The 13,232-nt window shown below is 35.5% G+C and overlaps 1 protein-coding gene across 1 annotated transcript; it reads right to left on the minus strand.

Moving 5' to 3' along the window:
• Positions 1-670: 670 nt before the first annotated feature.
• Positions 671-3,976, minus strand: LOC102803241 (kielin/chordin-like protein). The gene is made up of 6 exons (XM_085491342.1): positions 3,856-3,976; positions 3,465-3,525; positions 2,280-2,585; positions 1,605-1,849; positions 1,073-1,365; positions 671-773 (listed from the first exon to the last, which is right to left on the minus strand). Exons 1-6 carry the CDS (start codon positions 3,910-3,912, stop codon positions 758-760), a joined length of 978 nt encoding a protein of 325 aa, XP_085347468.1. The 5' UTR covers positions 3,913-3,976; the 3' UTR covers positions 671-757.
• Positions 3,977-13,232: the final 9,256 nt, after the last annotated feature.

A 13,232-nucleotide genomic window follows, 5' to 3' on the forward strand; every position in this document is an offset into this window, starting at 1 on the left:
TGCAACATCAGTGTCACTTGGTACTGTAAAACGGCTACTTTATGAATTTAACACTTCAATGAAAATATCCATGAGTAAGTTCTGGTTGATGTACATGAGCATGGTAGTAAAATGATACATCAAGGCAGCCCGTCTCAACTTTTGTGAAGCACACCTCTCAGAGGTTGAGAACATGCTGCCATATCTCATTTCTGTTGTCCAGACTTTCAGGAAAGGTAGTTTACAGTCATGCGACCGCTAAAGATTTTATTGCAGATATGTATATGTTTTCCTATATGCCAGTTATCAATCTGATTGCTTGAACCCTCAAATAGCCACTTCCGGTTTAAATTCAATCCAATATGGTTGCAAAGGTTCTATTTCCCCCCCCCCCATATTCAATATATTAGTGTAATAGCTCACTGACTAGATATATTCGTCTTCGCCGTCAATGCGCTGTGAGGTGTGAGCTATGGTACCTGTTCTTACACACCACTTAAGGAGTTGTGAACTCTTTTTGTTCTGTATATTGTCTAAATTAAATAACGCTTTTTGTTCTGACCCACATTTAATACCTGGATGAACAGAAACTGTGGAATAATAATTTCAAATATTTGTTATGCCAAAATGTTTGAATTTATGACTATAATCATTGAGTACACACTTGCTAAAAAAGACAGGACAAAAATACTTTCATTAGACGAATTTTATTTGAACTGTGCACCAGTCACCAATGCCATATTTTTACATGCAACTTGTCAAATTCTGGACACTTCAGTTATAACGTTGGACAACTGAAAAAAAGAAGAAATTACTATACATGTACTGACACAAAATAGTCATTATTTGTAATAAAGCAGCGGTAAAAATATGATCTTTTGTACACAACATATACATTATTTTATTTGTCCAGGTAATGCACACTGGTTTTTTTTTCTGTATATCAATTCCAGGGCTGCATGTCTTAAACAAAGGCATGTACATAGGGCGTACATGACGGCGTTTTGTTTATCTAACATGCTGTTTCGCATGCAATAGCAAATGTCATGCCAGAAATAAAACATATATATACTGACTGGGAAGATTTCCCTACCTTCCAGGAATCATCCAACTGTTTCCAAAGTCACTGGAATCCGATGTTCGTTTACCATCTGCCATGACGAAATCATTATGAGGATTTCCATCAGCATTTCCGAGTAATCCACACACCTTTCCAATCATTTCACTGTCTTCAAACCCAATCGCTATAGCGTGCGAATGTCTGTCCCAATTCACAGATACAGCTGGCTTGACCAGGTCGATCGATATTTTTGAACCATTATGTTTCACAGTTCCTCCATTCTTTTGAATAGCAGCATGGTTTCCAATCATCGTCTTGCCATTTATCTATAATATAATATAATATAATATAATATAATATAATATAATATAATATAATATAATATAATATAATATAATATAATATAATATAATATAATATAATATAATATAATATAATATAATATAATATAATATAATATAATATAATATAATATAATATAATATATGGTGGTTGCTCTGGAAATTGAATGGATGTGATTATATGTCAATTTTGTGTAAAGTCAGTCAGTAAACAAATAACTCACCTGAATAGAATTATCTGCGTTAACACGGACTACAGATTTACCATCAATATATATGTCCAGTGCGACCATTCTGGTTGGAGGTTCGTAAGGATTTTCACCATCTCTACCTCGGAAATCAGCGTTGATTTGAAATGAAGGTACAGTTCTACCACACTCCTTTGTCAGTACATATGAACAAAATCCATTAAAGTTGAATCTATATCCGTCAAACGTGGCCAAGTGGGGGTCACCTTTAACAAGACCACCTGCAATAGTAGATTATTAGCAAACAGGCGTATTCCACAGTGAAGTATGGAATCTATATTTTACATTTTGTGATTAAATAAACAAAGCTTGCATAATCTATATCCATTCGTCGTGTTAGTGAATGACTGGAAAATACACTAGGCATTGTGACTTTACTTTCACATACCTTTTACACAGCTTCAATTCATATGTCAAATCAGAAATGTAGCTAATTGAGCTTCCTGTAAAGCCAACAATTACATATTTCTAAGTGAAGCATCAGTTATTTAGTGAAAAACAACTGTATTTAATTATTCCTCGTAATATACAAGCTTGTTAGGTAGTTATATTCAATATGCAAACTAACAAAAAGTTTTTATCATAAAATGCCCCGAAATGTGCCTCAGGAATTTAACATTTTTATTGTAAACAAATGTATAATTTACTCACAATGTCCGAACGTGTCGATTACCCATTGATCAGAGACTGGATCGTGGAATCTCATTACAAAATTGGTGAAAGTGTCCCCAGCTAATTGCAGACCGGGTGAAGATGCTTCCGTATCGGTTCCTGCAGGTATGACAATAGTGCCGGATGTCAGGATGTGATCCGGATTTAGTTCAGCGTAAATGTAATACGGGAAGTCGAACTCTTGATGGGAAAGTACGACACCTTCAAAGTCAATTATTATTATTACTTTCACTCTGATCCTTAGATAACATTCAAGCCATTTAGTTAGACAAGCAACTCTCCAACCTGAAAATAAAATACAAAAATGTCAATTCCAATGGTGAACCCAGCATAATGTTGCTTGAAGCATACACTCGACTGCAAACCAACTGAGCAGATGCTTCGATCGCTGTATAAAACATGTCAGTCAAATTGAATTCACAACCTTTTTTCCTATATTTTACATTCAATTCGTCAACAATCGGTGAAAATAAACTCCGTACAAAACACCCAAGAAGTCTTTTCAGCGAAAATTAATTCCAGCTAAAATAAATTATTTACAGTATTAATATTATAATAGAGATGGTCGGTGCACCAACAAATACTTGCCTATAAAATGTCAACCCTCACATGCACAAATCCGTCTCACATCACCAAGTAAGATATAAATAAAGCAATACTACTAGGGCTTTATATAACGTTTATATAATATTTACACGACGAATATTATTAAGGTTATAGAATATTTCTCCAAAGTTTCTTTGCAGTAGAAAAAAATAAATCAAAAACAAAATATACTTGTAAAGCGTACAAAGACAATTTGAACACTGGCAAGGACACTTACATAGCACTCAAATAGCGATATTTTTTTACTTTCAAGTTATTCTTAACAAAGTAGACTTAAATAATAATGAAGTCAAGTGAGTTACTGATACCCCATTAGCAGAAAACATTATTTAAGTATGAAAGAGTGATGTGTATATTTACCTACGTAAATGTTTGGGATACGTATGTCAATAATTGGACAATTGTCCCACACTAATGTACTACTATTTGCATGAACAGACGCGGGAATATCATTGACACGTAAACTCCGTTAGTCATTGAGTATACTATAATGTAATACAAATGTACAAACTTTTAGTTTGAGCTTAGAAGAGATCATAGTTACTTCCATTAACTAACCTGTGAAGCGTTTTCCAACTGCAGTAGACTTCGATTCGTTGAGTTCAGTTGTTGGTAAGGCCTATAGAACGAGACGTGAATCTTAGTTTTAATGTAAACATACCGCACATATACTCGCCTAAAATAACCATTTTATAGAGACACTACTGCTTTACAGTGCATTGAACATAATTTATCAAAATCCAACAAAATAACGTGTCACATATTTCAAGTCCATTATAATGTTTATATATTTATCTGCATGTGATAACACCAAATCATAGCGTGTTAATGTTATCACTCCGTCACCAAACCACATTACAAAACAGGCAAACAACGAAACAGAATGATTAAAATAAGTAAATTACGAGCAGCAACTCATATACAACACTATACACTATCAAATACTTACGATAGCAACAGTGACACATACGGCTACAAGCATCAAAACCAAACTCGAGTGAGCCATTGTGATTGACACAGAATCAACCAGTGTTACAAAGTAAGGCAAAGTGTTGTGTTGAAGAGTGGGATGGGGTGCATATATTCAACATTCGACAGGGAGTACGGAAACATCTGTTATTACGTCATTTTATTTATCATATTTAGAGACACCGCTGCAACAACAACAGGATACCGGAAATAACACACCTAATCGTAATTGACAGTGTTCAGCTGTTGTTAAATAAATCATAGCTGATTTGATATGCATATTGCTGTCTCAAGATTATGAAAATATGCTATGCTCATGCCATGTGAGTCATTTGAATTAGATATTATCATTATATTTTCACGCACATCATTTCGTGAAATATGCAGTATAAATGGTATGTATACTATATACAAATTAATATTAAAAAAATATTATTAATATAATAGTGTGTCACTGCCATGCGTTCGCCTGTTTGTCCGGTCGGTCGATCGCTGAGTGGTTTGTTGGTGAGTGGGGTTGGGTGATTGTAAGCTTGCGATTGATGTTTTGTTGGTTGGGCTGGGTTAACGTTGAATACGTCTACATTATACTACTACTTTGCCCCAATCTAAATTAAAATAGTCTTAGTTTAGTGTTTGTGTAACAAGGCAATCATAAAGTATATTAGCTCATAAAAAAATATTACTTATTCATTATTCTATACGCAATGCTCCCGCGACCCGCCGTAGGTGGCAGTATTTTTATGCGAGGTCAATCTAGGATCATCAGGTCATGCTTAAACGCGTAATTAGGACGAGAATCATTTTTGGATGCCAGAAATCAACCAAAGACGCCTATTTAGGTGTAATTTGCGCTGTCAAGACGAAGTTCAGGTTAATAAAATAAGATTGACGACTTTTTCCCAGGGGAAAAAAATGAATTATTATTGAAAAAAAAGCGGAGATATATTGACACGGAAAAGTCGTGACGTCAATTCGCAGTTCTGGGCAAATCAAGTGCGCATACTCATTTTCAGCCAATCAGGCGTGCCGTAATAGCGAGTATTTCCTTAAGGTAGAGATGCAGTTTATTTGGCTTGCTTTTTAATTGAGTAATTAGACAATGAAGATGGTATTATATATCCAACATGTTATATATTTTCTGAAAGCTTATTATACAAACTTTGTAAAACTTGTCTTTATTTTAAATATCCAGAATGCGTTTTTGATTTTGGGTCAAAAATATGCTTTTTTGGACAAAAGTGGTTTAAAAAAAATTAGCTTAAAAACTTCAAGTCCATTTGTGGGTAAAATTACATCACTGGATACCTTGGTATACTACTAATTCAAATGCGTCCACTCATCTCTCTAACGGCTTTCAAAGTCGCACAGCATGACCTCAAAGTTCACTCTTTTCTATTTTTGCATAATTTATATATCCATGTTAATTGCGGACCTGTTATTTTTGTTCCACTCGCCGTAATAAACTGTCCGGACGCATTTTGAAGGGGGAACACCTTGTCAATAATGTGTGAAAATTTCGACGCAAATGGCCAAAGCGTCTATCAGCTATTTTAATTTAAAACCCAAGAATTCACCAAAAATAGAAGACGAGAAAAAGGCTAATTTGCATATTTGCGCGTTAAACCGGGATTTACTGCTTTGTCATACTTTGTCATACTTTCTAGACTATTGAAATTGAAAGTTGACGTATAGACATAGACATTTTATGTAAAATCGTTGCACCAGAACAACTGCTCTTGAATATATAAATCAGAAACACGTCATTCATACCAGTGTTTTGATGGGGTCGGTAAAAACACGTGGCAATGCCCAGTAAATATGACGTCATCTCATGAATTATTAAACAGGGGGCGGTCCTAGGAAGGTGACCTTTTATCACGATCAAAACATCATGGCTTCTCTTCGATGTATTTTCAATAAAAAATCTACGAGTATTTCAGAGCCTATGGTTTACCGTGAAGAGTACAAAGTGGGATATTAAATTATTTATCCTTGATGATTTTTATGTAGTATTGAGAACCAACTCCAGGAAGCGAACGCACAATAATGAATAATCGCGTAATCCTAGAATCGAAACGCGAGGCACATAAGTTTTGTTCATCGTTTCCAATCCCATTTTTCCCACTGCAACATATTTGTTAAAAGAAATATTTGAATTATGTTCGTTTTTTAAGGAGGCATTTTTTTATTTTTCCGATTTTGGCAACGCCTTATTCAGGGATTTTCTAAGACAGTCGCAGACAATCAGTGCACGGATGTACGTACAAAACATGCTGTTGTACTACCGGCGACGGTCGCCTGCAAGAAGAGAGCTCCAGCTCCTAACGTAACAGTTTTAAAATTTCGACCGGTTTTAAATAATTAGTGTTGGAAATCTGACATGTTTTAAGAGTGCAAAATTAAGGTGCATTTTCGAGCGGTCGAATTTTTCTGAATAGAAATCGGCAAATGAAAAAAATAGGAGTGCGAAACAGTGTGCTTCGGTAGTTTAAAAAAATGGAATGTCCGTCAAATTTACATAAACTTCCCCATTTTTCACGGAAAAAGCAAAGGTCGTGGCCGTGTTGCAGGCTAAAAAACTCAAAAATCAAAACAAAATCATCAATCAGTAAGCATTATGACAAGGAAAACAAAACATCAGACGCGGAGAAGCGGTCAGCGCGTCAAAAGAGTTGTTACCGTAATGTATCAAGTTACCTCTCTCTGTGATTAAATTTTCATTGAAATTATTTGGTTGTTTTCAATTAATTTTAGCGTACCTTTGCAATTTATTTTAGCATTGTCAGTTGTTTGCTTCATTGAATTAAACGGAGTTCGTCCGGTTGCAAACAAAGCTGTCTCGCATCACCGAGCAAAACTTGCGAATGATCGAAGTACAGGTACCCATTGGACAAAAGATACACAAAAGTTTGTATCTCCCCGACCCAGTGCAATATATCCGGTTAGAATCAAAGCTCACGTGTCCCTTATTTGAGGGACCAGATTCTGCCGTAAATTCGGGATGGGATTTAGAAAATAAATAAAATGGGACTTTTAAGGTGTATTTTGGCGTCATTTCAATCATACCTAATGCCTAAAATAGAGTCTAAGTTTTACCGTAGTCATTGACGCCTATTCAAGAGTATGATGTTTATTGACTAGCGTGAATGGGTAAGCTTCGTTTCGACTATGAGCAGTTATCACTGTAAACAATGTTAAATTATTCTTCACATGCTCAGTTTATTTTTTGAGAACAATTATTTAAAAATAAAATCTCTCAGTCAATCAGAAACTCGGATTCATGCCTTCAGGGAAAGTCATGTTTGGACGCTCACATCGATTTGTTTTTCGTTCGGTGGGCTGATGCCTTCAGTGTAGCTTTTGCATCTTCCGACATAGAAATCATCTGAATCTTCTTTCTACCTCTCTTTCTTTTCACACCACGCATAATGTAATGATAAAAATTAAGAAAAAACGCTGAGGAAATATAATGTTTGGTTTGCTAGCGAGCGAGAACTGATTTGAGAATAATTGCACATGCGCGTGAATTGAATGAACTATGACCCGTACAATCTCGATTTGCATATTGTCAATCAAAGGTCTTGTTATTTGGTTACTCATGCAAATTAGGCAATTGGACATAAACATTGCCACGTGTGAGTGTTTTTTATTTTTAACCAGAAAATAAACAGCAATTTTAACGGTGTTCCAATAAGAATTCATTGGTCAAATTTTCACAGAATGTTCTTTAGATAAAAATCTATATAAAAAACGAAAAAAACTATTTTTGATTGAAATTCACAAATAAAGTGCATCTCTACCTTAATTTACCCAAAACTCTGTGCGAATCCCCCTTGATTCTGGCTGCTGGCAATTTTTGTTCATGATATCGTCGGATGTCGGAAAACGCGGGATTCGTGCAGTTTTAAATAAAACCAAGTTAGCGATTATGAACAATGATTATTAACGTAACACCCGATCCCCTCTAAACTTTTTGTTTCGCATTTTAAGGTAAGAAATCGAAATTTGAAAACGACAAGGTGTCGATTTACTAGGTTCCATTTTTCACAACTTGTTTTTTTTATATACGTATAGCGGATGATATTTTTCTTTTTAAAAAATGAGTATTTATTGATTTTCAATCCCCAAGTGACTGGATTCCACGCATGCAATGCAGCATCATGAAAATTGTCTACGGTACACGAACATGCACCTTTCGATGACGTAGAATATTTTGCCAGCCAGCCGAGGACGCCGTACAGAAATTGTATTATAGTTAAGAGCTCGTGCCCTTTTCCACAAATTTAAATATATTCTTAACAATAGTTTTACCTCTAAAACTCTGCACACCATGCTATGATCATTCAGTGTTTTGAAATAAACGACTCATCGCTTAACAAAGCCGATTTTTAGGATTTATTGGCACATGATGTCATGAATCATGGAATCTAATGGCCAAAAATAAACGTGACGTGTCATTGCGGCCAGGGCAGCATGTCATCGCAAAACATTGCATCGCACATAAATTATGACAGCGATTTACTAGGCCTATGGCCTGTGAACTCATATGATTTGTGTGATGTGCACATGCACGGTGCGGCGAGTAACAGTTACAGCCATCGTTGTAACGATGCATTTCAATTTAGTATCTAAAACCAAATTAGGGCCGATATGTGTAAATACTACAGGTATTAATAGTCCATCAAGGCAGCAATAATGAAATTTCAAGAATGGCATTGGCAAAAAGATAACCTCGTATGTAGCCATGTCTAGGAGCATGGATATGATTGGTAGTGTCTATGAATTATGTGATCATGACTAATCTTCATGATCTTTGTTGATCACGCCATTGATTATTCGGCAAAGGCTACCACACACTGTATAATATTGAGCAGAAAGTCATTCAATAATTGCATTTCATTCACAACAGAATTGGCATGGCTGGCTGTACCCAGTCTAACTTTTTCACAGCCATTGTTTGGCCGACTACAATTTTCTCGTGATTTCGGCTGATTTTTGTCACCTGCAAGAAACAGTAAAGGCTCTCATGCTTGTAACGTTGCTATTGTACGTAAATGGCCACAGCAAGAATGCACATAACTGTCATTTATTAAGCTGAAACTGATAGGGGCCAATTCCTCATGTCTACATACACATGTACATCAGTGAAAGTTTTGCTGTCACCAGCTGTCATTCTTGAAATGGTGCTCCCGATCAACAGTTCTTGTCACTCACCTCAGCCTGAAACAATGACATGTGTTGCCATTGTTATGTTAATTGAAATGAGTTACTTTTTTCTAAAATGAACAAAAGTTGATAATAGTATAATCATGTCAAAAAACAATTGTATAAAGTTATTGTGTTTGATATAGACTGAACATGAAAAAAAAACAATCTAAAATAACAATAAAATCCCTGCCTAACTACCCTAATACTTGTAACACCGAATTTGTTTTCATTGTCCTCATAATGGTTTGAGATCTTTTTAACATGGTCCACATAAATAATGAGGAATGAACTGGTATTCTGTACAAACAGGTCCGTGCCTTTACATTCTATGTTTCTGGTGTGATGTTGACTCATTTACAACCCTGTCATTGATGATACCAGGTCTTATGCAAACCAACAATGCTTCTTCGCACATTCACTCCTATTATATGTCAGATGGCGCATAGCCATTGCGATGCGTAAAATTCATGATTTCACGGGTTCTATCAGTCTGATGGCATTGTTATCCTTCATATATGGCAGTGATATTCAATGTATGAGGGGGAAATTCTTCTTCTCGGGGTTCTCCAACACGTGTCAGGGGGGAATATCGTCTGTCTCTACATATCCACGTCTCTTTGGGTACCGGACCGGGAAAGTTACTTCAACCTTACAGTCAAATAGACGCACACAACGAAATACGTTTCAATGGCTAGTCCCTTAGCCACAGCGAGATCGCCTCAAGGCAAACTGCCTCGTCGGAGCCTCTCTGTCCCGGACTCCCCAAGACTCTTTCGCCTCCTGTAGTTCTCTCTCTCTGCACATATACTTATTGAAAACAACAAGATATAATATTTTTGGCAATATTACTACTACCAAATTGGTTGTCGGTGGTGATACCTGTCATTTGGGTCTTCCGTCAACACTTATGCGCTTTTGTACCATGAGTCGTATCATGCACATCATACGAGATTTAATCATAACACTCTGTTAACATCACTAATTTATCTAATTATAATGTAAATTATAATTATAATGTATCTCCTACTGGTTAAACTTGACAATTATTGTTACTTCATTCTTACTCGAATGTTTTTTGTAAACTTGTTTATTGTTGGTTAAGATAAAAAATAACAACTTTATTATGTCCTTGTTCATTACAGACGTGTATTCTATTCACGCTATCTTTACAAGGTTGTCTTCCAACTAGTCATGCTAGTGATGTATAATAGCAACTGGCCAAATTACAATCGAGTGGTGGATGGGTCAGTCAAGAACAAATAAGCTATTCACTTCCAAAGAACAAATATAATCATTCTTTTCGATCAAGTATTTTAACTCTCCCCTTCTTGATTCAAATGAAATAACAAAAAGACTTAAGACATCACCTACTTCCTATAACACACAACACCATATTCACATAATTGTTCATACATTGTCACAGCAAAATCAATTCCATTAATGTACCAATTGCTCAAGCAAATCATTTGCCCATATTAACTATAGCCTCTTTTGTAATCCATCTATTACTTTTGTCTTGTGTTTCAGTTACATAATGTTAGTCAAAAAATGTCAGCTTCTATTATTTGAGCACTTTGAAAAACTCAATCCCATCATCATGGTCACGTTTATGTTGCGCGTATCCCGCAAACTGGATGAAAAATCACATGTAATTCAAGTAATTAAGGTAGAGATGCAGTATACCTGACAGGTGTTTTAATTAGTTAATTAGGAAACCAAGATGACCTTCCTTGTCCAAAAAACTATATATTTTCGGAAAGCTTATTGTATGACTTTTAAAATTTTGCTGGGCAGCAGCTCAAATTTCACTACTTCAAGTTTATGCATAAAATAACACCCAGCCAATTGTCTGTACGATTATTGTAACATTGTTCAACCAAAAACAAAGTCCCGACGGCGTTTTGAAGATAAACACATTGTCAATCATTTGTGAAAATTTAAAACAAAAGGTCAAAGCGTCTAGGAGCTATTTATTTAAAGTTCTGGGATGTGCACTAAAAAGAAACTGAGATAATTGCTAATTTACATATCAATTCACTCAGTAAAAAGCTTGCTAATGGTCATATTTAAAATAACTGTAACAGTTCCAAATTTAAATGTATTATCGTTTTGTAAAAAGTTAAATCACAGGGAGCCCAGGAACTATGACCAACTGTATGATCGGGGAGGGGATATCGGCTGGTATATAGTGTAAGAAATAGACAAGGGATGAAGGCTCCAGCCAGCTCATATTTTTTAAACTGGAAAAAAAAACAGACGAACAGAATGAAAAATAAAATCTATAAAAAATACCAGGTTGAAGAATATTAGTTGCTCTTTCAAATTTCGCCAAAGCCTCATCTACATTATATGTAGAAAACTACAAACATTTACTCCATTTATGAATAATTAACGGTTGGCCCGAACGCACGGCACAGTTGGAGTCGTGGCCTGTTCAAAATGTGTCAACAACCAATTATAAACTGGTTACGAGGTTACAACTCGGTTAGCATCACTCAACTGGCTCGTAACCAGTCTTGTGATTGGTTCATGACAAATTCTGAACAGGCCACGCCTCCAACTGTGCCGTGCGTTCGGGCCAACCGTTAATTATTCATAAATGGAGTCAATTTGTGTAGTTTTCTTACCCCCCCCCCCCCCGCTCATAGGGAGTGCCTGGGCTCTCTGTGGTTAAATATAGTGCATAGTATGGAGATCATGTCATTTCTTTTTTCACCATGTTTCTTTTTTATTATTTATGTACAGCCTTGCTAAATCTTGCTAAGCATTTTTGTGCAATTGATACAGGATTATAGAGTTATATTCTACAAAATGTTAACAGTCTATAGCCAAGACTGTTTGGATAAAAAAAAGCAAAAACAAAACAATTCACTCCCAAGTGCCCACGAACCTGCACCTCTACCTTAATGAAAGTATTTAATTATCTCATTTCATACACAAGCCATCTGATTATGACAAATTCGTGTATTCTATTCTATTCGTGTATATAATACTCTGATCTGACCGTGATGCCTTCATCAGCGGTTAGGTATGTTATGAAGCGACTCAGGAATCAACAACTCGCAACACTGAACACAGCACAACTGAATTCAAGACATGTTGGCACTGAACTAATACCCCATTCTTTCAGAGACAATATAAGGTAAATAAATGCTGATTTTATATGTGCCATGAGACTTTTATATGCATTGGGCGTATTTTTATTTTATGGTTGTCAAAATCATACTTTCTTTTTTCATCAAGGTATATTTTGTAATTTAGCTTTTATAAAATAGTTTCCCTGTTCCCTGCGCTCATGTTTGTACAGATAGTTAAATTCAGACAAATATATGACGGTAAATGGTCATATTTTATTTTGAAGCAAATAAATACATTGTGGATGTTGCTAAACTAAATCATATAAATGTTGAGTTAGAATATTTAGGTAATCTTGTAGTTGTTATGGAAATTGAATTGATCTGACTGTATGAAAACATTGCGTATAAATCAAATACATTTGTACATCATGTGGCTAGGTTTCAGATTATTGAGTAATTGCTTTGCATACTTTATATTATGTGACATAACAAACCAATATGCATGCACATAAGCATGATATATTTTTGAATAGTTAGTTGACTTAGGAAAAGAATTAGTTAGTGCATTGCCAGTGGTTGTAACACTGAGTGCGTTAAAATATTCAAAGAACACCGATGAGCACTCCGTTTAGTGATTCTACAATACAACAAAACACATTTCAAAATGTCCGCCAGTGCCACACTGCGGAAAGTATGCAACTAAAATGTTGTGAACAGCTTACCAATATGTAAGTGTCACAAACATCACTAGGGGATTTTAGTCCAAAAAACTGTTTTATTGGGTCTACAATGAAAGAATGAATTTGTTTCTCCATGTAATTGAGACAGAAAAAGAATATACATTGTCTTTTATATTGTTTGAAATGCGATTTACGAAATGCGAACTACCCACGCCTGAAACTAACAATGTAGCATGTGTTTAATTCAAACATTGTGCAATTGATACGGGATTATAGAGTTAAAGCGTATCACCACAGTCTCTCCATGTGTATTGTTTCAGCTGTCAATCAACTGCATTAGAGAGACATCGTCTGTGAGGCGAAGCTTGGTGAGTTATACTTTCACAGTG

This window comes from Saccoglossus kowalevskii, chromosome 16 (genome assembly GCF_978046115.1).
Source record: "Saccoglossus kowalevskii chromosome 16, keSacKowa6.1, whole genome shotgun sequence".
NCBI lineage: Eukaryota > Metazoa > Hemichordata > Enteropneusta > Harrimaniidae > Saccoglossus > Saccoglossus kowalevskii.